Consider the following 22,138-nt stretch of genomic DNA (forward strand, 5'->3'; position numbering starts at 1 on the left):
GGATCAGCCACAAACTTAACCAACATCCCCAAACCCGAGTTCTCAGATGTGGAGAGCTGTACCCTGACTGTCATCGACTTGGAACTTTTTTTTCTTTTTTTTTTTTTTAAGACTAGCTCTTTTTTGAAAAGCTGAATTCTCTGAACTGAGCATTTTGCCAGAAATTATTAAGAGAGAACATGACAAGTATTTCCAGCCCAGCCCTTCTTCAACTACTGAAGCTTATTTTCAAGGCTACTTAAAAAAAAAAAAAAAATCAGCAGCGAACATTAATGGATTTCTGTTGTGTTTAAATTCTCTACAGATTGAATTGTAAATATTTTATGAAGTAGAGCATATGTATATATTTATATATACGTGCACATACATTAATAGCATGACCTTTGGAAGTCGCAGCTCTTGCTTTTGAGGACCGAAGCCAGTTTTGCATGTGAGAGTGGCTCTGTATATGGAAGACACTCGTATATTTTGTGTCGTATTAGGACTTTAGACAAAACTCACCCGCAAAAGCAAACAAGTAAAAAAAAAAAAAAAAACTGACAGGCGATTACCTACTGGAACTTCCAAATTATGTATTTGCTGGTCTTTTCGCTCTCCGTATAAATGTTTTAGAAAGCGTATGGGAATTTTGCCTCCGGGAACTTTCTTTAACAGCCAAAGACTGAAGTTAAACTCTCAAAGCAAGGCTCAGAAGATAGTCTCCCTTGGCATTTGACTCTGGATTCTAGTCGCCCAATTTTTAAAGCACTAACCGGTCGGTTGCTAGGAGCCCTGCCGGGTCTGAGGCTGGCCGGCATAATAGAACTTTCCCCCTCCTGGACTGTTAGTAACTTGGTCTCCCGCCTCCCCCAGTCCCCCTCCCCCCCCCGCAGCAATAAAGGCCCCTGAACTTGTATGTTGGTCTCCCTGGAGCTGCTCGCCGAAGATCCGCGCCCCTGTCGCCGTCTGGTAGGAGCTGTTTGCAGGGTCCTAACTCAATCGGCTTGTTGTGATGCGTATCCCCGTAGATGCCAGCACGAGCCGCCGCTTCACGCCGCCTTCCACCGCGCTGAGCCCGGGCAAGATGAGCGAGGCGCTGCCGCTGGGCGCCCCGGACGCCGGCGCCGCCCTGGCCGGCAAGCTGAGGAGCGGCGACCGCAGCATGGTGGAGGTGCTGGCCGACCACCCCGGCGAGCTGGTGCGCACCGACAGCCCCAACTTCCTCTGCTCCGTGTTGCCCACGCACTGGCGCTGCAACAAGACCCTGCCCATCGCTTTCAAGGTACTCGGCCCGGGCCGCGAGCGGGTGGCGGGGGGACAGGCAGAGGCCGGCCGAGGCCGGGGGCGATCCCGGAGGGCAGCGGCCAGGCGGGCGGGGCCGGGTTCTAGAAAGGGGCCGGCGCTGCCCCCCGCGGCCCCTGGTCCATCCTCCTGCTCTCGGGACACCGGGGATGCTGGGTTGCCCTGGAGATCCTCGGTGTGTGTGTGTGCTGGGGGACCCGCAGGGGCCGCCTCCAGGGTGGACTGAAAAAGATCTGGATGCCCCCCAAGGACGTCCACTGAGGGCCGGTCGGGACCTCCCTGACAGAGGTCCTTAGCTTTGCTACAAAGTAGAAAAGCAGAAAAAGTTATAACCCAGCCCTGGCCAGCCGGTCTGCTCCCATGCTTCTCCCCCACCCAACCCCCCACCCCCACCCCCAGCGCTGGCTTGACACCCAAGCCATTCTGCCTCGCTCCGATGGAGGCATCAGGAAGTAAAGATACTTTTATACTTTAGGGTCAGTGAAAATAAACTGACAAGGAAAACTGTCAGGGCTTCCTACCCCCACTCGCTCTTCAACAGTCCCATCGAAATTAGCATGTCCAAAGTCCGCGGAGGGCGTAGTTAAGTTTGCAAAAGTTTTCTGAAGACTTTTTGCAGCTTCTAGTCTGCGCCTGCCACAAGCCGCAAGTAGCGAATCCTGTTTCTTTTCCTGGAACCCTCCTGAACCTTATCTCCGGCTCACCTAGATTAAGCCCGGGGCCTCGAAAGGTGGCAAGGCTGTCTTCTCTGCGAGCCAGCCGGGGTCTAATCCGCTCGCATTTCTGTCTGGGGAGGGGGTGGCGTGGACCCCGCAAATTCTGCTGAACAGCCCGAGAGGTCTTCGTTCACTTCCACCCCTGATCTCGCCCTAGTTTTGAGCGGCCTTTACAAAACCTTGCCCTTGAACCGGGATATTATCAACAACACCCGGCGTTTTTAAACGCCACTGCCCCCCACCCCCGCCCGCCCCAGCCCTGACCGCAAACAGTAGAAATTTAATTTTGGCGGTGGGGATTCTATTCTTCTGTCTTGGGTGGGTTTAAGAAGGGGCAGCCAACATTTTAGTACAATCCGTAGTCATTTCCTGTTCATTTTGAGGACTAAGAAAGGCAGGTGGGGGGTGGGGAGGGAGCTGTAAAGATCAGATTGTGCCCTTTCAGGGAGATTAATTTAATATAAGCTTTTTAAGAGTTCCAGGCCTCTACTGGATCTTGATCTAGTTACAATTGATAGTGTTCAGTTTTTTATACAGTACTGTCGGAGTTCTTTATTTTTAAGCTTTATACACCTTCTAAACTTAACATTATGATTTCTAAGACCAAACAAAATGTGTAATTGGCTCTGTCTATAGAATTGCCTCCGTTTTCTGAGAGCAGGAGTTTTGGAGGGGGAGGGAGTGAGGATGAGGTGGAAAAGCCACTGGACTCTTTCCTTGCTGTCCTGCATCTCTGTAGATTTGGGCTGGGAGTCCATTTCAATTTTCAATCATTCTAATCTCTTTACAGAAACAAGCTCCTTTAGCCACAGAACAGGACTGAGTCCCTTCTGTGACTGGGGACTTGACAGGGCTCGGCCCCTGGGCCACTTTTCAGATAAGAGCTGAGGGAGGAGACAGGCTGATAATCAGCCAAAGGGTCATTTAAACCCAATACCCCTGACCTACCAAGGGAGTGGGTTGTAAGAGCCCTGTGTCTTCCTTTGAGGTGAAATCAGAATCTCTTCTGGATGTCCCCTCCTCCTCCAGGGAACCAACGCCCAAATATATCAAAACACTAAGGGATTAATAATCTTCAGGGGGTGAAGTGATATAGTTTCTCAAGCTACTCTAAATATGTATGTATATACATATGTATATGTGTGTATATATATATATATATATATATATATATATATATGATATGTATATATATATGGATATATTTTTTTTTTCTTCTAAAAGCCTGAAAAGAAAATCCTAGAACTTGCTTTGATGAGCCACCCGGGAGTTCTTTTTCGCAGAAATCTTAGTAACCAAAGAGATTTCTTTTTCAAAATGACTTTTGACGATTCACTTTTTTTTTTTTTCAATCTCATTTGTTTTACTGAGTGATCGTTGGTAGACTCCTAAATGACCCATGTAGAGTTCTCTTGAAAAAAGTTCAAGTGGGTCTTGAGGACAGATAGGGAAAAGGGAAGGACGTTGCAGAAATGTAGCCACTTGAGTAGTATCTGTCACCACTGCGTCCCCATCAAGAGAGGCCTCTTCCTGGAGGAAGCCTGCTCCCTGCACAACCGAAGGAGCAGACAGAATTTTCAGCGAGGAAAGGAGCCCAAAGGTTAGGGGGGAAGAGCAAGCTAGCCTTCAAAACGTGACTCCCTCCCAGTTGACTCCCTGTGTATCCCTGGCTCCACTCTCCACGTAGCCACTTACCTTCCTCCCAGAGAGTTTCCGTAGACATTATTACTTTAAAATGTGGATTTTAAATAAGCCCCAGACAATCTCTTTAAGAAGTTAATCAGTAAAGAATGATTGTTTTCCCTGTAATATGGAGGAGAAAATGTGAACCAATGATAAAGTCTGATGGTATTGATGAAAAGAGCATGTAAGTGATTCTTTACTAGCCTTCCGAAATCCAATGTGTAAATTCCCTGCTTTAAGTTTGAAATGGAAGGGAGACTTCAGATTACGAAGTTTCCTTAAAATAGATTAAGATATGCCTATTTGCTTGTCCTGGACCCCAAAACTGTAACTCCCCCCCTTCATTTTTCCCATGGAACACCTTTATTTTTTAGCATAGAAAAGATACATATTTTACTACTGTGAAAATCTTAAATTTGCTACGTGTTACCCACTACTTACAGAAGCAGCCTAAAAAAGCTATTTAGATGACTTAGGATTTTTTTTTTTTTAATACTGCAATATTACAGTCTGTTTAGGCCCTGGCTCACCAGGGTCCGAAGGCATAAACATGCCTTCAACAAGTTCAGAGGCTTTGGATGCTAATAGTCATATACTTTCTGTAAGAAAGAAAGAAGTCATGTTTCTATCGGCAAGACTTCAGTCCCTGGGCATGCATTAAATGTCATCTTGGCTGAGTTCTGGGTTCCACTCCACAGCTTTCTTTGAAACTCTGGAAAATTAAGGGATTTGAAATAAATGAATTGTAACTGTAATTTCAACCTAATTAGAGTTGTTTAAAATGCCAGTCTGAATGTGTGAGCAGGCCAGCCAAGAGCGGTGTGGGGAGATCCACTAGAGTACCTAGGAGGGCTGATATTTTGCCCAACTTCCTGATACTTTAAAAACAGAGAAGTAAAACAAAATATGAGATATCCTTTGGCCAGCAAGTCCCTTCTTGTCTGTTTGGTCTGTGTTAAATGTAAATGTTTGTGTTTCCTTACCTATTGTTTATAGCTTTTCATTCCAGTTCCTTCTTTCTTTCTATTTGAAGTTAGATTTTTTTTTTTAATTCTCTCCTTATTGCCTATCAGTGACACAATCTGTATAAAATTAGCAGACGTGTTAGTTTTAATTTTTTAATTTTTTTTATCTAGGCTAAGTAGGCTTGTTAACAATTAGATGTTATACGTTATTACTGTAATTTCCCCGGATTTAATATTCTCCCCTTTCCTCCTGCCAAAAGCAAAAAGAAAAAAGAAAAAAAATCCCTCTGAGATCAAGAAAAGACCAAATAAATGATCTTCAGGCACCCAAATATCTCTGACTTTTGTTGCATTTTTTTTAGAAAGGCAGGGGTAGGAGTTAAACTCCTAATTTTGTTGGTCTTAAATTCCAACATCAACAACCTTTTCATATTTAGCCACCATGATCATTTTACTCTATATTTGTTTCCACTTGATGAAGGTCTCACAAGTTTGCCAAATTACTGACAAAGATAGTCTTGGAAAGATGAGAGAGGTACAGGCGTGGAGCATCGTGAGAGGAGCCAGGGGGAGGAAGGTGATTTAGAATACGTTTGGGAAGCTATGCAACAAGATTTACTTACTTCAACCTCTTTACAGACTCTGCCCCAAGAGCGAATTATTGAGTTTGAAAACCATGTAATTAAGTATACAGTCCTTGTATACTTACTGAAGGTTGGATTAAAATAGAGAAGCCGGGTCATCACAGGGAGATGGGGACGAGGAAGTAAAAATATGTGTTCCAGGAGAGCATTTCAACACTGTGAGCTAATTTTACAGAGGGAAGTGAAAATAGTGAAGACAAAAAAAAAGTGGAAAAATTTTTAAGAGACTGAAAAAAGCAGAATAAAGCAAGCACGTTTTGTGGGAATAGAAAAAGTGGTAAAAAAAATAATAATAACAAGTAAATAACTGATCAGGGAGATTTAGTTCAATGATGTTTTCGAAACAAAAGGGAATTGTCATATTACTGCTCTTAATTAAAAGGCAACAAACACGCTTCTAATGGGAACTAAATATCTAATTAGAGGGTGCTTGGGGAATAAATAGCTGTGTTTTTAAATCTCCTTCATAGAAAACATGCCCAGCGTTGGGATGGAAAGGATTAGAAAGAAAGATAAAAGGCCCAGACGGTGTTTGAGAGAGCAAGTGTGCTAAGACAAATGAAGAATGTGCTTACCTACTGCTGTGTGGGCTGGTTCTCCCGGTCCCATAGTCTCTTGTGGTGAGATGGCTTGTCCTCCCTGCCAGACTCCTCAGAGCCCAAGAGCTGAAGCATCCCAAGGCACAAAAGCAATGGAGGGTCACTTGGATGACACGGGGAGGCCACGAAGATGGGCATTTCGAGAAACCATGGCTTTGCTATCAGGGAGCCTATGGCAGCCTTTTTTGCAGACAGGAAAAGAGGGTCGAAAATATAGGTATTAACCCCCAAATGGGGTAAAAATGAAGGGGTAGAAAACACAGGGAAGAAATAATCCCTAGAGAATTCTTTGCTGTTCCAACTCAAACACAGTATGAAGAAAGCGACTGTATGATTGGCATGATTAACACAAATGCACTACTGACTGAGAAAGTACCATGAGGAATATCAGAAACGATAGAACTTGGGGTATTTTCATCGGAAGTCCTATGACCACTTTAAAAAAATAGAAGCAATGGAAATTTAGCTGGTAATAGTTGTCTAACCCCAATAAATAGTTTCTAGAAGGGTCAAATGATGGGATACTACTGCACAAAGCATCTTTACACCACGCTCTTCAGAGCATTTTACCTTGGAAATTACTGCTTTTTTTATTACCTGAGTATCAAAAATACTTATCTACCAGTCTTGTTCACCAGCCCTGTTAGGAAATCCATTCCTATGCAATTACGTTAGCGGAACTCCTCTTCAAGGTCAGCTGGGTTTGGGGAAAACCTCAGTCAACTATCAGGATGCAGTGGACATGTCTGGGGGACCCACAGATATAAAAATGCCACCTAGTTCCACTCCTGAATTCAGAGCAGTACATAACAGGGAGAGCCCCTCTTCTCTGACGTCTGTTGATTTTGGAATTAGTAATAAAGGATACACTTCTGATTTTTTTTTTCCTTTGCCTGCCAGAATTCCCTGCTACTGACAATCAGAATAAGAGAAGCGAGCAGGGGGTCTCAAAGATGACCTGCAGAGGGACAGCGTCCCTCAAGAATGGTCAACAATTCAGTTGTAATGATGGAATTCAATTTTGGCAGAAATAAGTTTGAACACCTAAAAGCAAAGTTGGCCCTGTTAGGCCCATCGATGGAGGTCTGGACAAGCGAAAAATGGGTTAGGTTATATAGTCACAAAAAGAAGATACTGCGTTTCTCAGATGTGCACGAGTAAGATGATTGCATCCGTGAGAAGGCACAGCTTTCCAGAGCCTTGGCCGCATTCAGTCTCCTTCCAACTGTGCCATGTGACCTGATGTGGCTTTATTAGATGAATGTTTTAGGACTTGAAAATTTATATTTAGTTCTGCATAATGGAATTCAAAGAAATTCTTCCCATGAATAACTTTTCTGTCATTTTGCTATTCCTTTGCAAACTTAAAAAGGATCACTTAATATACGTTTAATTTTAGAGCAATTACTACACCAGAGACACCAACGTTTGTAACATTTCTGATGTCTGCGTTTGTCCCTTGGCTGGTGTTTAGGTGGTGGCTCTGGGGGATGTCCCAGATGGTACTCTGGTCACTGTGATGGCAGGCAATGACGAAAACTACTCAGCCGAACTGAGAAATGCCACCGCAGCCATGAAAAACCAAGTTGCAAGATTCAATGACCTCAGGTTTGTCGGTCGGAGTGGACGAGGTATGTATCCGTCAAAACTGAACTTGAAACACAAGTATTTACATGGCAACAGACCCAAATTTCAAAACCTCCTAGAAGTTTCCGTGATGGAAGTTCCCCCCCCTAGAAATAGTCTTTCTTGTTCTTATCACTACATCGAGCTTTTAAAAAATATTTATTTAAAACTTAATATGTTCTCAAGATTCATTGTTGCCTTCTATTATTGAGCCGGTTTAAAACTGCTTTGGAAGATGTAAAACATGAAATGTGAACTTCAAGGAAATCCCTCAGGTCCTCACCAAAATTTAAAAATATAAAACTCACCATCATGGAAACTGAGATCGTACAACTGGTGTTCTCAACTTGGTAATTATCAAAAATCTCTACAATAGAAGCCTCTAACTTAGATTCCATGAGCTGTCTGTGACAAGGGACCAAGTTTCAGATGAGCACTTCTGATCGTTTTAAGGGATATACAATATATGGTTACTGAAATGTGGTTTCAAATTTACCATTTTATGGCAAAATATGAAGACACGGTGTTGATATCCTTCTGGTTTGGTAGATTTGATGGCGTTTTGCCACCTTCCTTGTTTCGTGTCATTTGGATGCCTTATTGTTTGGGGGAGGGGTCAGACCCAGTTAACATTTTCGTGCTAATGTGTTAAAGACTGGATTACCCAAAGGAACTGTTCTGTGTGTTTTATTTTTCTGTGCCCATTACTGAAGTATTAGAGCAGAAAGAGGAATTTTGGCCCGTAAACCCCTCTGGTTTCCAATTATTTTCAAATATTGTGTTTTCTCTGCATTGTGGGAACTGAAGTCATATTTTATAAATAGCAGTAAGTACTAGAAGTTTAATTGAAGAGGAAGGAGAGTTTGTTTTGAAAATCTCATTTTCACGATATAGTAATGAATAACCTAATGCATACAAGTTATTTCGAATATAATAAAAGTCACGATAAGGGCCTGAACAACAGTAGATGACTCTTGTATTTAAAAAACAGATTAAAGTATAACCAATGGACATTTAAACATAAGAGTAATCGTTACTCTTTATAAAGACATTGCAAACTACAAGAAAATCTGTGTTTGACTAGTCAAAGAGGGGAAGGGGTAAAGGTGTGTTGCTTTTGGGGGCAATCATTTTTGCTATCTTAGCCGTCCAGAGCATTTTTAAAATAGCATCCTAGGTTGAGAAAGAAAAAAAAAAAAGAGATAACATGATTGAATACATATGTTCATAACACTAACTATGTTAATAATAGGGTAATGCAAAGAAAATTATATCCACTTATGGAAAGCATGAGAGATGCTGTAATGTATAAAAGCATAAAGTCATTAAATGGGTTCACTTGTTATATTAAAAGTCCCCGCCTTTCAGTAAATGGAATTCACATTATGATTCAGAGATGTGTGTTTAGAAAACATCTCGAAGGCTTCAGATGAGTGGCTGGCCGAGTAGGTGAGAAGCCAATAAAACACAAAGGCCCTATCTATTGTCTGGGGCCTGCCTGCCAGCCTCCCTCGCCATCTCACTTCAATTCTTGTGGATGTGCATTATCAGGAACGGTGGCTGAGTCTCACGATACTGCATTTCCAGAGAAAGTCCTGTTATCGTGGTGCGCGTCTATGGGGGTCTGCGTGTTGGGTTTGGGTTATAAAAGTGTGGGAAACTTGAACGGATCATGCCGGTGACATTTCCCCACAAGCAGCGCTGTAGTGGCTTTGAGGCAGTATGCAGTTAGTCGGTGCTCATAAAGAATGAGATTTTGAAAGCAGCATGCTTCCTCTTCTGGCATCGAGGGCTGGTCTCTTGTCCCCCATTGGCCATTTCTGTTTTGAGTGGGTGACTAATAGGTGATTGTGTTTACTTGGGGAACAGTGAACTGTTTCCCCAAGGTGTGGATTGTTTGCACTTGGCTGCCTGATTCGTGCCAGAATGCCCTAGAGTTTGCATAAAACCCAGAGAGTGAAATAGCTGGAACCAAGGCCGGGCTGTCTTCTGATAACCTGGAACAAGAAAATCGATTAAAATGCCATAAAGGGACAATATCTGTTTGGAATGGGCTCCGCTTCCCATGCGAGATAATAAGCAATCCAAAATATAGGAGCCCTAATTACACATTTGACCCAATTGTGGTTATCCTGTAGATTGTTGGTCTTGAGTTATTTGTGTGCTTGTGTTTTTTTTTTTTTTTTTAGTACTACAAAACGAAACGGGCTGTCAAAAGGCCCCGTTTGACTCTGTGTCCTTATGTCTCTCCATAGTTATAAAATACAACTTGATTTTACTCTCTCGAGTGGAAGTGTCAACATCGAAGCCTGCCAGATCTTTTTTTTTTTTTTTTTTTTTTGTAATTTGCTTCCCATTACGAAGAGAGCAGATGATTCTACTAATTTTGACAATTAGCCTTAATCTTCCTCACTGAATCTTGTCCTTTAAAAGTGTCATTACGTTTTCTTAGGCGATCTTCAGGCTATTTACTGTTTCATTTTCTGGTTTTGAAAATGTGCCTGAAAACACGTCATTGGCATCAACACACCACAGTGGCCGAGAAGGTCCTGGCTATTGGCTCGTCCAAACATTTCTGTGCCAGTTTCGCATTCTGTCAAACAGCACAGATCCGATGGATTCTCAAAAGGGCTTGGTGCTCAGCTCCAAACGAAGGGTAGAAAAAGAAACTCCCTTTTCTTTTTACCAGCTGCCAGTCCATGCAGATTGGAAAACCTCACAGAAATCGCCAGAGGTTGGACGTGGAAGGGTTTTTCTCTGTTCGACAAAACTGATCTGTCTGGGTGCTGGCTCATATCCAGGATCACACAACGTCTAACCTCAAGTTCAGTGCAACTGGGGAAACCTGCCCTTCCGGCTTTTAAGGCCTTGCTGACAACACTGGCCCCTAAAAAATATTGGTGAAGGCTTCAGCAGTCTGAACCGTCTTTCTTTTTCCCCTTCCCTCCTTTTGCTCCTTGCCAGTTTAAATTCTCGTTCAGGGTATACTTCCCTTTTGGGAGTTTCTCCCTTCGATTTGGTGTCTCCATAGAAATGGACTCTTCCTTTACAATGGAAGAAGAGTTAGCAGCTCCCAGGGGAGGAGAGGTTATGCAGAGCACACAGGTTGTTGTTCAGAACCTTTCACTTAACCACAAGTTCTGGGACCATCCCTCACCTCCAGAAAATTGAAGTTCAGGGTCAAAAGAGGTTCTCTTTGGCGAGGTGAATTAACAGTCGCTTCCATCAGTTTACATGGGCAGTTGAGGCAGGGATCACTGACATTTGCAGTTACAGGAAAGCATAGCGTGGCTGCAGCTGAGAGACAGTTAAGAAATTTTAGCAATGAGGTCTGTGAGTGCTTCCATCCCTGTTGGAGTACATAGTCAGTTGGAAAGAAATTGATCAATCAGGGAATACCGGCTTTAGTGAATTCATTTTAGAACCAAAGACGAAATCTACCAGACCGTATCATCAACCACATCATAAACGAGGGAAGAGAATCCAGTGTAAATTTCCTTCTAACTTCTAAGAGTGTGATTTTTAATCTTTTGGGAACATCACAGAAAGTTTTGAAAATCCCTTGGAAGCCTTCTCCCAAGGGAAAAAAAAAATACGCATATGCGCTTATACGCGGAGTTTCCCCCTCACAGTTTCGTTTTCCAGGACTGCCGAGGCTCATTTGTGGTCACCTTCTGGGGATCCATGGACCGCCCCGGCCCAAGCCAAGAATCTGTGAATTTGAAACTTGCCTTGGAGGGCCAGCCTAGCACGGGGCTGCACATAGTAGATAACTGGAATATAAATAAGCGAACAGACAAGGCATTCTTCTTGCACCCTGTGTGTTTTGGTAACACCTGTTTTTATTATAGCCAGGACCTGGTTTGTATAATTAGGAAAATAGATCCCATTCGAACTACTGGTCCAAACCTTTTGAAGGCCATCAGGTATGCACACGTGCTGTCCCTCGAAAGGGGAAGGGGCCCATTTTGTCAGAGCCTCATCTCAGTGAATGCCTGGACTCCCCCACACCCCTGCAGTGTGGATCCCATGCTCAGCCCCCATGAGGTCCCCAGTTCTCTCGGCTGTTAGAATGGGGTTTAATTTCTTGGAGGAATTTATGTGTATGTTGACCTCCCTGGCAACTTAAGTCTCCACTTTCAAAACAGTTACCCCTTCCCAATGCTTTTATAAAATGAAATTCCTTCATTATGTTCTTGCTCTGGATGTCTTCCCAGGCAGAATATTTACCCTGTCACTATCTGAGTTATTGCGTATTTATGTAATGTTTGTTACGTAAGGCACTTCCATTCTTAAGTTATTTTACATTATTTGGAGAACAGTATGAGGAGGTTGCATTCAGATGAATGAAAGACTGCGGTTGACGTGAAAGGAAGGCACCTTTAGGAGAGGATAAACTGTCCTGATATCCTGAACGAAAAGAGAGGCATCTTCATGGAGAAAGAAATGGTCTGAATGATTCACAATATTATCATAGGACCCAAGTCATTCTCCTTTGCATCACAGAGTCCTCTAAGAGGGGTAGGAAAAATTTATCTGACAACCCCCGAGTTGTTCCATGGGTAACATTCAAGATAATAAGCTGGTAATCAGATCTCCTGGAGAAAATATAAAAAAAGACACGAGGTGTATTCAAATCAACTCTCCCATTCTCCCCTTTTTTTCTCAGTTGCTATTGATTTACATTTAAAAATTATATATTATGTATATTTATATTCATACTAAGTATATATATGTTTAGTATATATATATTGAATATGTGTATGAGCATATATATACATGTACACACACTGAAATCTGCTCTCAGACTTCACTGTGGGCAAATATGGATTAAAAAAAAAAAAAAAAAAGACTTAACTTCTGATACACCAAGCCCTGCAAAGCCCTAGCAAATAATTCCTTTAGACGACAGGCCGAAAGCTCGTGTCCATGATCTGATGTAGAATCCATCTTTTCTTTTTTTTAATTTTTTTAAGTCTACTTATTTATTTTGAGAGAGAGCACGAGCAGGGGAGGGGCAGAGAGAGAGGGAGAGACAGAGAATCCCAAGCAGGCTCCGCACCGGCAGCGCAGAGCCCGATGCGGGGCTCCGACTCACGACCTGTGAGACCACGACCTGAGCCGAAGCCAAGAGTCGGACACTTACCCCGCTGAGCCACCCAGGCGCCCCTGGAATTCATCTTTAGAGATCAGCTCTCTCATTCTGTTTCACATTTGCCAATAAAAGGGGTAGCAACACTTTCTTAAAGCCAGTTGCTCCCTTCCTTCCCCCGCCCTCCCATCAGCACCCCCACCACTATCACCACTGGTGGTCCTTGTCCTGTTAAGACGTGGCAGGGACCAAGGAGAAAAGCCCTCTTGGAAGCTGCTTATGCCTGAGGCATAGAGTTTCAGAATTCATGTCTTCATGGTTCTCTTGCTGGTGTTACAAAGTGCCAGACGTTGCTGATAGGGTCAGACGGTTTTTTGAAATTGAAGTGAATGGCCTGAGCAATATTGCAGAGCTGGTGGGCAGACGCTGGACTTCACCCGCCCTCCACCCCTTCCGTGCCAGCCAGCTTGCGTTCGGCCAAGGCAGTTCTTTTTGGTGGGGACAGGGGACTCTCAATCAGCAAGCGCCTCCGAGACAAATAATGGTTGAATGATTTTTAGAGCTTCCTGTTTCAGCGGCAAGCATTATAGACATAAACAGCGGTCCGGCCAACGGCCGCGACGCTGCTCTGGTTCTAATAAATCAGTTTTGTATTTTCTTTCTGTGCCGGTTGGCGAGGGGCAGGAGAGGGCGGAGAAGATTGGTGAGGGAAGAGCATGTTCTGTGTTATTATTTCCTTTTGAAAAAGAAAAATTACTTGTCGGAAAAGAGAGAGAATATACTGTCTGACTGTTTGCTTTCTGTTGATGATTATAAAACGAGTTCGGATCACTCGGGGGGTGTTTATAAACAGTCACGTCCTGTCAGTATGAAGAGGTTATGTGTTTCTGAAGGATCTGTTGGGCTTTCAGTCAGTGCGTGCCTGTGTGTGCGTGCGTGTGTGTGCGGGCGTGTGCCCGTGTAGCCCCACCGAAAAGCCTTCTTGGACCAAATTATCTTTGGCACTACATGCATGCTAAAGGATGCGATTACCAAAAATTAATAAATGAGCAGCGTAGATTGAATGGGTTGCCTGTGAATACTTCCAAATGTGCCGACTCACTGTCGGGGCGTGGGGGACATATCGCGGCTCTTCAAGATGTGTATTTTTGTAGGGGCACCTGTCGGTGGCTCAGTCGGTGGAGGTCACGATCTCACGGCTCTTGAGTTGAGCCCTGCATCAGGCTCACTGCTGACGGTACAGAGCCTGCTTCAGATCTTCTGTCCCCTCTCTCTCTGCCCCTTCCCCACTTGCGCTCTCTCTCGAAAATAAAGAAACCAAAAAAAGAAAAACATTTTCATATACACACATTAGTTGGACTTCAGGCAGCGCCTGGCCCCCATCACCACAGCAGTTCCGATGTGAGTCCTCGCTCGGCAGAGGTACGTTCGGTCTGTGTTCCGAACGGAGCTCCCCGTGGCGTGCGCTTTGCCCCGCGCTCATCTGGGACTCGAGCGTGTCCCCAGCCTCTGTCGGGCACAGATGCCACGCAGGAGCTCCACGTGTTGTCGGAGAACTTCCTCTAGTGAGGGTTTCCGGGGGTCGAGGACCCGTAAGTCACGAAGTGATCCCCACATCCTTCTTGGAGAGGCTCTTGGCCTTTCTCAGCTGCTGGAGCCAGAACGGGTGTCTTGCGATGTCCTTGGTGTGGAAGCGTGCGTCTAGAAGCTACTTAAACGCTGTGCTTCTCAAAGAAGATGGAAGCAAATTTCCTGTTGATTTTTCAACTTAGATGAATCCCTGCTTTTACCTCGAGATTTCAGACCGTCATTAAGGATGTGTGGGTGGCGTCAGCCGTAGACTGTTCCACCTCCCGCAGCCTCCTGACCCAAGGAAACTCCTGGGTCTGGTTAATGGGAGTGCTGGCGGGCATTCTCAGGGTGCTGTGTGGCCCTAACTGAGTCACCTTATGCAAACAAAGGAGACTTTCCGTGGCTCGCTCGAAGGCATTGCACAGGAGTATGGGCGTTTGAGCTCAGCTGGTGATCTGTGTGCTTATCAGATCTCGGCAGACGAGGCGACGAGGGATGGGCCCGTTGGGAGGTGGAAACATTCCAGCTCGCTCAAGGCACTGGTTTTGGGTCTTTACGGTTGTTTTTCCTTCATTCTACTTGAAACTATTATGTGGAGTACAGTCAGTATCTATTTACTGTTAATGTTTTTGATTCTTTAATGTTTACTTATTTTTGAGAGAGAGAGACAGAGAGCGAGCAGGGAAGGGGCAGAGAGAGAGAGGGAGACACAGAATCCGAGGCAGGCTCCAGGCTCCGAGCCGTCAGCACCGAGCCCGACGACGTGCGGCTTGAACCCACAAGCCGTGAGATCATGACCTGAGCCGAAGTCGGATGCTTAGCCGCCTGAGCCACCCAGGCGCCCTATTTATTTGTAATTAATGAGAAGCCGATCTAAACTCATGCCATGATACGGCTCTGGCTGCCCCTTTGAGTGGTGTATCTCCAGTGCCTACACTGCTGGGTCTTTCCAGGTGCTCTGTCTTCGTCATGCCTTTGGAAACCTCAGGGCAGGCCACAGTCGGTATTTTATCCGTCTTTCTGCTTATCCATTTTGATGATGGGCTCACTCAGTCGTTCCCAACTGGGGTGGTTTTGACCCCCATGGGACACTCGGTAGCATCTGGAGACATTTTTGGCTGTCGCCACTGGCACGGGGATGTGCTGGTAACCTCTAGTGGGTGGAAGCCAGGGATGGGGCCCCACACCCTGCGGTGGACAGGCTAACCCACCACCCCATCCCCCACCCCCCCCACACACACTGGCAATGGAGTCACGTGTCTGAAACGTCAGTAGTGCTGAGACTGAGAACACTCATCCAGCATCACACTCATTCATGAGAAGTGGCAAAATGTCTCCCTTACCCCCTACCCCCAACACTTTCTGCCTCTCCCCAAAATACATGACAAACTTACATTCAAAAGCTCACAGAGAGTAAAAAAAATAAAATTCGGAAACATCACTGAATAGTAAAGTCTTATTTTAAAAATGAAAACCTACGGGTGTTCTAGATGCATACATCGGCCCCATCTCCAAACATGAACGTCCCCGGGGGGCAGGGGGACGTGTGGAGGCCAGGAGTGGCTGCGTGTGGGGCCACATGGCGGGAGAAGCTCTTCCTGGAAGAGTCCCCATACTGCAGCCGGTCCCTCAGGAGTGTCCCACAGGTGTAGGGACTGGGAACCAGTGAAAGTACCCTGCTGGCTTCTCAGTGCTCAGCACCCCCACCCGCACAGTGCTGCGGTCCGGGACCACAGATCCACTACTCTGGGAACATGAATCGGTGTGAACGGCTAGTGTCCCCTTGAACTAAAAAGTGCTGAAAGCAAAGTCCTGGCATGCATCACTGACAGACACCAGAAAGGGCTTGGTCTGCACACCTTGGGAAAGAAAAAAAAAAAAAAAAAAAACGGAGGAAACACGTAAAGCAGCAGAGAAGGGGCCCAATCTGCTGGCCGTCTCTGAGATGGCCCTGGGTTCCCAGGTACCACAGACAGACAGGTGGGTCTCTTCCAGAACTTTCTCCCACCTGCCCCAACATTAGTTCTGCTCTCACTTGTTTCCCATCCTGAGATTCAGGGAAAGATGATTTGAAAAACATCTGAAGGGGTTCTTAACTGCATCAAGGTCGCGTCGGCTGCAGGCTGAATTTCTCAAAGAAGTTTTGCCGGGAGTGCTTTCCCTGGTTTCCGTTGGCTTGCTTTAGCCCTGCGTGGAAACCCCCACTCTTACCTTTCCTGCCCCACGGACGCTCCCCTTTAGGCTCCCCCCAGTTAAGCAACCATCCCCCAGATTCAGCGTGGAGATCTGTGGCATGTCAAATAATTGGAGATAGCTGGCTACCGAAATGGGAGTTCACGGGCAGTATCTGCGCTGGGGGCCGTGCCGAGCCCATGTGCTTGGAGTGAAGGTCGCCGGGGAAAGAGCTCAAGAACAGCTGTGGCATGCACGGGGACACTGCGGGGGTAACTGAGACCCAAGCACCACGAAAAAGACGGGAGGATGTGCCTGGCGCTCCCAAGAGGTGGACCCCCAAGAATTTTCAAAAACCTAAAAGATCTGAGCCTGCTCTAGAAAAGCACCGTGTGGTATCCTCAGTGCCTGGCACAGAGCGGAGTCTCATTAAACGTCTTCCGGCGAGTGACGGCTCCCGGACTCTTTGGGAAGTACAGCCTCGTGGTTAGTGCACGGACTTTTCTGGATTCTCGGCTGAGGAAGGTGTCTCACCCTCAATACTATCAGCATCTAGGGCTGAGTTTTCATTATTGTGGGGCTGCCCTGGGTGTTGTCGGATGGTTAGCAGTATCCCTGGCCTCGCCCCAGTAGCCGGTAGCCCCTCCCTTCCCAACTGTGACAGCCACAAATGTTTGCACGTGTCACCAAGTGCCACTGGGGGCGGGGGTGGGAGGGGAGGGGATCGCCCCGGGTGCAGAACGCTGGCACGGAGCTGTGCATCCGTGGGCAAGTCACTTGACCTTTCTGAGCCTGATTCTGGCTCTGTCCTTGGGAGCGGGGGTGGGTGCAGGGAGGATGTCCTGACACAAGGGACACACGGCAGGAGTCACTGCCTCGCATTCGGTAGATGTGCTTCAGTGACAGGAACTCTGCAGAGCAGATGATGGAAACTCTGTGAGCTCGTAACAAACGACAGCCACGGGGACCTGCTGTTTTGTTTATCCAAGTGGACGAGTTTTCCAGGAGGGACATCAACCCTTCCCCTTGCTCGCCGGCCGCGTGGAGGTCTCGGGTCGCGAAAGAGTTATACGCAGCGGGCCCTGAGATCTCAGATGAGCGGTGGCGGAGGCGGAATTAAATATGCGCTGTAATTTGAGGCACGTTTTTCATGGGAAAAGAAGTTCTCCCAACTTAGCCATTCCAAGTCTTTTGTGCAAACATTAATGGCATGCAAATATTTAGGATTCATACATGCCTCTTTAATTCCCCACCGTATTTTAACAATAAACACTGCATTTTCACGATGAAGCAGAATAATCCCTTTGTCCTGTCGCTGGGCTCCACAGGCTGGCACCCAGGAGCGTCACATTCTTCCTGCACGGTAATTGCTGACTCCACCCAAGTTTGGGGAGTTTTATAGTAGTACCACGGCGGCTTGCCTTGGACTTGGACCGTACTTAAGGACATGCTGGCTGTTCCACCGGGAGCCATTTTAAGGTTGTATCACAGCATTTTTAGAAACTGCAAGCGAACGTTCGTGCACTTTCTTTTGGCCATCTATAAATGGAGAATTAATTAATCTGGCTATTGCTTGGCAAAGTATCTTACTTCGCCTCACGTTCTGTCCAAATCCACGGGCTCTGCATTACACCGAAGCCATTGCTTCCCAGTCAGTGTGCCTCTGATTTACAGGGGCAACCTAGAACCCACACGTCTGTTCACTGTGATTCTGTGGGTCCACGGGAGGTAGCGCGGCATGGTCCGAGGCCTGCGGGGCTCGCTAAGCTGTGCTGGCCTCAGTCTCCCCATCTGTACAGTGGGCGTGGCTGTGCCTCCCACGCACGCCTCGAAGGGTGTCCGGATGATGGGAACAAGATGATGTGGGTGTGGCAGGACTCAGGAAGACGAGATCCCGCTTCCCCGGGCATGTCCTTCCCTCTGCCGTGAGAAGCACGGAGGGAGGTGGGAAAAGAGCAGGTCAGCACCTGAGTCCCTGAATCAGACACTTAGGAAGGAGGCTGTTTTCCACTCTTGCTTCTGGATGCGAGGAATTCCTTTATCCTGCTAAGAACCTCATAAAACGAGAGTGCCTGAGACACAGCGGGAGTTTCACAAACATTCATAAGTAAATACAATAACAGTAGTATAATCGTTCCAGACATTGGCTGGATTTTTTGACATGGGGTGGACCTTGTGTTCTCGGTTTTAATTGGTAAGTCTCGCACAGGCTTCGGACGCTTCCAGTGTGGGAAGTAGAGGGTCCGTTGCTTTTTTCTGAGACTTCACCCCCACGCCCGGAGGTCATTTAATGAGGGCACTTCGTTCATTCCCCCATTCATCCATTCATCCATTCATCGGATATGCATTGTGCACCTACTGTGTTCCAGGCACTGGGTCCCCACTGGAGATACAAAGATCAGCCAAAGAGAAGCCCCAGCCTTTGGGAGCTAGCGAGGGGCCAACAGTCAAGCAGATGAGCAGTCGCGCAGAACCTAGTGAAGTTTGTCTTCCCGGACAAACTGCCGTCTCCGATGAGACATTTCAGGATGTCAGGTGAAGGCACCAAGAAGAGTGTCCGAGCAGAGAAAACAGGGCGGGCAAGAACACCTGCCCGTGGAGGAGCCAGAAGATGCTCCAGTGGCCATGTGGGGAGGGCTTTGGAGGAGGATGAGACCCAGAGAGCGGCTCAAGGCCTGGACCTCCATCCACACTGGGACTTGGGCCTGGTCCCAGGGAAAGGGAGAACCACCCACATGCTTTTAGGCAGGGACTTGACATCAGCAGGTACAAAGTGCAGAAAGATAGGCAGCTTGCAGATGTAGAAAGGGAAAGGAGGCTTGGGGCCTTCGAGACCGAAAACTGCCATGTCTGCCCGCAGGCAGCCTCGGACGTGTGCATACCCAGTTTGTAGATATCCTATTTGGTGAATGTCGTTGTCCCCAGAGTCCGCTCCTGCCGGGCCCTGCCTGCCACACCCCCAGTCCTGCCTGGAGCTTCTCCCTTCTTTCAGGCGCCACGCCACCTGCCTTCCCGGAAGCAGCCGCTGTGGGGTCTGAAAGGCTGGAGGCAGAATGGAGGACCCCAGCGCTGCCTTCCCTTCTAAATGTCCACTCCTGGGTCTCTGCTGAAGCACCGTGAGGGGTTGGGCTGTATCCTTGAGGCAGCCGGCCATCGCACTATCAGAGTCAGGGCTAGGACGAGGCTACTTTGATCACCTGCCCGCTATGTAAGCCTCTGGCTCGATTTCCCCTGGGGGACTTGGGTCACCAACCAGAGGGCTCCCCCGGCCGCAGTTCAGGGTCTTGGAAGTGTTTGGGCTAAAAGGATTAAAACTTGATTCCTCCACCAAGATGCCCGGGAACCGTGACACCAAAAGAAAAGGGAAGATCGTGGAGGGACCGTGAAATCCGGGGAAAGGAATGCAAAGTCACATGAGTGTCGTGGCGCCTTGGGGTTGGGTAAATATTCTCCAGGAAGAAGAAGGCTTGCCCATCCATGCCCCTGGTCAGGCCGAGCTCACACCGGTGCCACGAAAAAGGAAAGCCACGCCTTCAAAGTGAAATCGGACGCCGTAAAGAACCAGCTGTCAGATTGAAAGTTTATGGGATAATTCACTGATCCAGTGATCAAACCTTTTTTTATTGCCTCGGAACAAGACACAAAGATGAATAAAATGCTGCCCCTGTCCTCGACTTCCAGAGGAGATTTCCAGAGAAAATGCTCTGCACGTTTTCGGCTTTCTGTACGTAAAACAATGCTTTTTTTCAAACAATCCGTCACTCCCTCCCTCCCCCCCAAATGCTGTTTTTTATGGAAAACTGAGTTCTATGTTCGAAGTCCATGTCAGGAGACTCGGGGGGGGGGGGGGCACCAGCAGCATGGGCCCCCCGTCTGCATTCTGCCCGTGTGGATGCAGGTACCCTTACCTTAGATCAACACATCTGCAAACACACAGGGCCCTTTGCCTGCATGTGGATACACACGGACGTCTTCATTTCAGTTCAACTTAGAGAAAGTAGGAAATTCGGTGCGACTTGAAGGATTTGTACCCTATCCAGAAATCCTCATGTAAATCATTTGACAGCTCCCCTGTCAAAAATAGTGGTGTTTAGATGAGGAAATGGATGAGAGCAAAAGCATGAACTCTGGCTGTTCGGCTGTTCCAGTGGAAAACGTAAGAAATGTAAATTAAAAATGCTTTGTGTGTAGGGGGCGCCTGGGTGGCTCAGCTGGTTGAGCGTCTGACTCTTGATTATGGCTCAGGTCATGATTTCATGGTTTGTGAGATCGAGCCCCACAGTGGGATGGGCGGAGAGCCTGCTTGGGATTCTCTCTCTCTCTCTCTCTCTCTGGCTCTCCCCCAACTTGCATGCATGCTCTCTCTCTCTCTCTCTCTCTCTTAAAATAAATAAATAAGCATCTTTTAAAAATGTTTAATGTGCGGCACCTGGGTGGCTCAGTCGGTTGAGCATTAGACTCTTGATTTCGGTTCAGGTCATGATCACATGGTCATGAGATGGAACCCCGCGTCTGGCAGGGTGTGGAACCTGCTTGGGATACTCTCTTTCCCTCTCTCTCTGCCCCACTTCCCCCGCTCGCTCGCTCGCTCTCTCTCAAAAAAAAAAAAAAAAAAAAAGTGCTTTGTGAAAATACCCCCAGTTCAGATTTCCCCTGGAATCTGAGGGTGCATTAATTTTAATACTTAGTTATCCTTGATGAAAAATAGACCCGGCACAATCTCTACAGTGAAAGGAGAACTCTTCCTGCAACATTGCAGAATCTGTTGGGATTTCCAGAATTTGCAAAGAGCAAAACCTGAGCCTTCACGGGCTTTTCTTGCTTTTCTAAAGCTGCATTTTTTTTCCCTTCGTTTGACTGTTCTTTACTTGCGCTCGTAAGTGTTTAAAGTTCGTGAGCACAGCCGGTTTTCCCGCAGAGATGCCCACGCAAGTGAAAGATGTCATGACGGTGTGTCCCCGCAGCCCCCTGCCCCTTCCGGCCCCCACGGCCGACGGCCCTCTATGCGGACAGCCTTCCCTTGCGTGACAAAGGGCAAGTTTCACATCCCAGCGAAACTGCCCAAAAAGGAGAAGAGGAGTCTCAGGTCCAAACCTACCCCAAGGAGAGTGACAGAAACACAGCCCAGCGGCCGAGGAGCCAATGCAGGCAGATGGGCTATACCCACGAACCAAACCCAGGGAGGGACAGTCACAACGGGACAGGACTGAGAGAGCTGCCCCTGACACCATTGGCATAGGAGGACACTGCCGTGATGTGACAGGGCCCCAGCTTCTGCGTCTGCTATTCCGCTCGTGGGCGAGGAACGATTTCGAGCGGCCTTTACGCCCTGTCTTCCCCTCCCCGCCCTCGGCCCCTTGGGGAGCAGTCCTGAGGTTTGACTACTTCTCAGACGCGGTGAGGAATCAGAGTCTGTGCTGGGGCCACAAGGAACTGCAGCGTCCAGCTGCGGCTTTATTAGACCACAGGTGGCTGTCAGAGGTCAGCAGCCCGAGGCCTGGAAACGTGGGGCCGCCTGAAAGTGTCGGGGAAGACTCACCCGTGACCTTCCCGACTAAATAAAGCAGTTAGTGTTTTGTCCTGGCACTCGGATGCACACACTGGCGTCGAGGGGGGCGACACATGGTCGCCGGGGAGCATTTGGCCCAGCTTGTTTATAAGGCGGATCAGCCAGCCACAGTTGTGCCTCACGAAGACCTCCAGCTGGCGGGGCAGGAGTGAACTTGGCATTCCAGTTGAACGTGCAGTTTTCCTGACGTGTCCGCGGGGCTCGGGCCGCTGTCCTGTC

At 47.2% G+C, this 22,138-nt stretch overlaps 1 protein-coding gene across 5 annotated transcripts in view; it reads left to right on the top strand.

Annotated features, from left to right (window-relative positions):
* RUNX1 (RUNX family transcription factor 1) overlaps positions 1 to 22,138 on the top strand; it is a 254,923-nt gene that overhangs the window by 157,861 nt on the left and 74,924 nt on the right. For all 5 annotated transcript variants that reach the window (XM_027041648.2, XM_027041646.2, XM_027041645.2 and 2 more), the window contains 2 exons: positions 1,008 to 1,261; positions 7,363 to 7,519. In XM_027041648.2, coding sequence (XP_026897449.1) covers positions 1,008 to 1,261; positions 7,363 to 7,519 — 411 coding nt within the window. The remainder of the gene's footprint in view (positions 1 to 1,007; positions 1,262 to 7,362; positions 7,520 to 22,138) is intronic.

The sequence above is a fragment of the Acinonyx jubatus genome, chromosome C2 (assembly GCF_027475565.1).
Source record: "Acinonyx jubatus isolate Ajub_Pintada_27869175 chromosome C2, VMU_Ajub_asm_v1.0, whole genome shotgun sequence".
NCBI classification, from domain to species: domain Eukaryota; kingdom Metazoa; phylum Chordata; class Mammalia; order Carnivora; family Felidae; genus Acinonyx; species Acinonyx jubatus.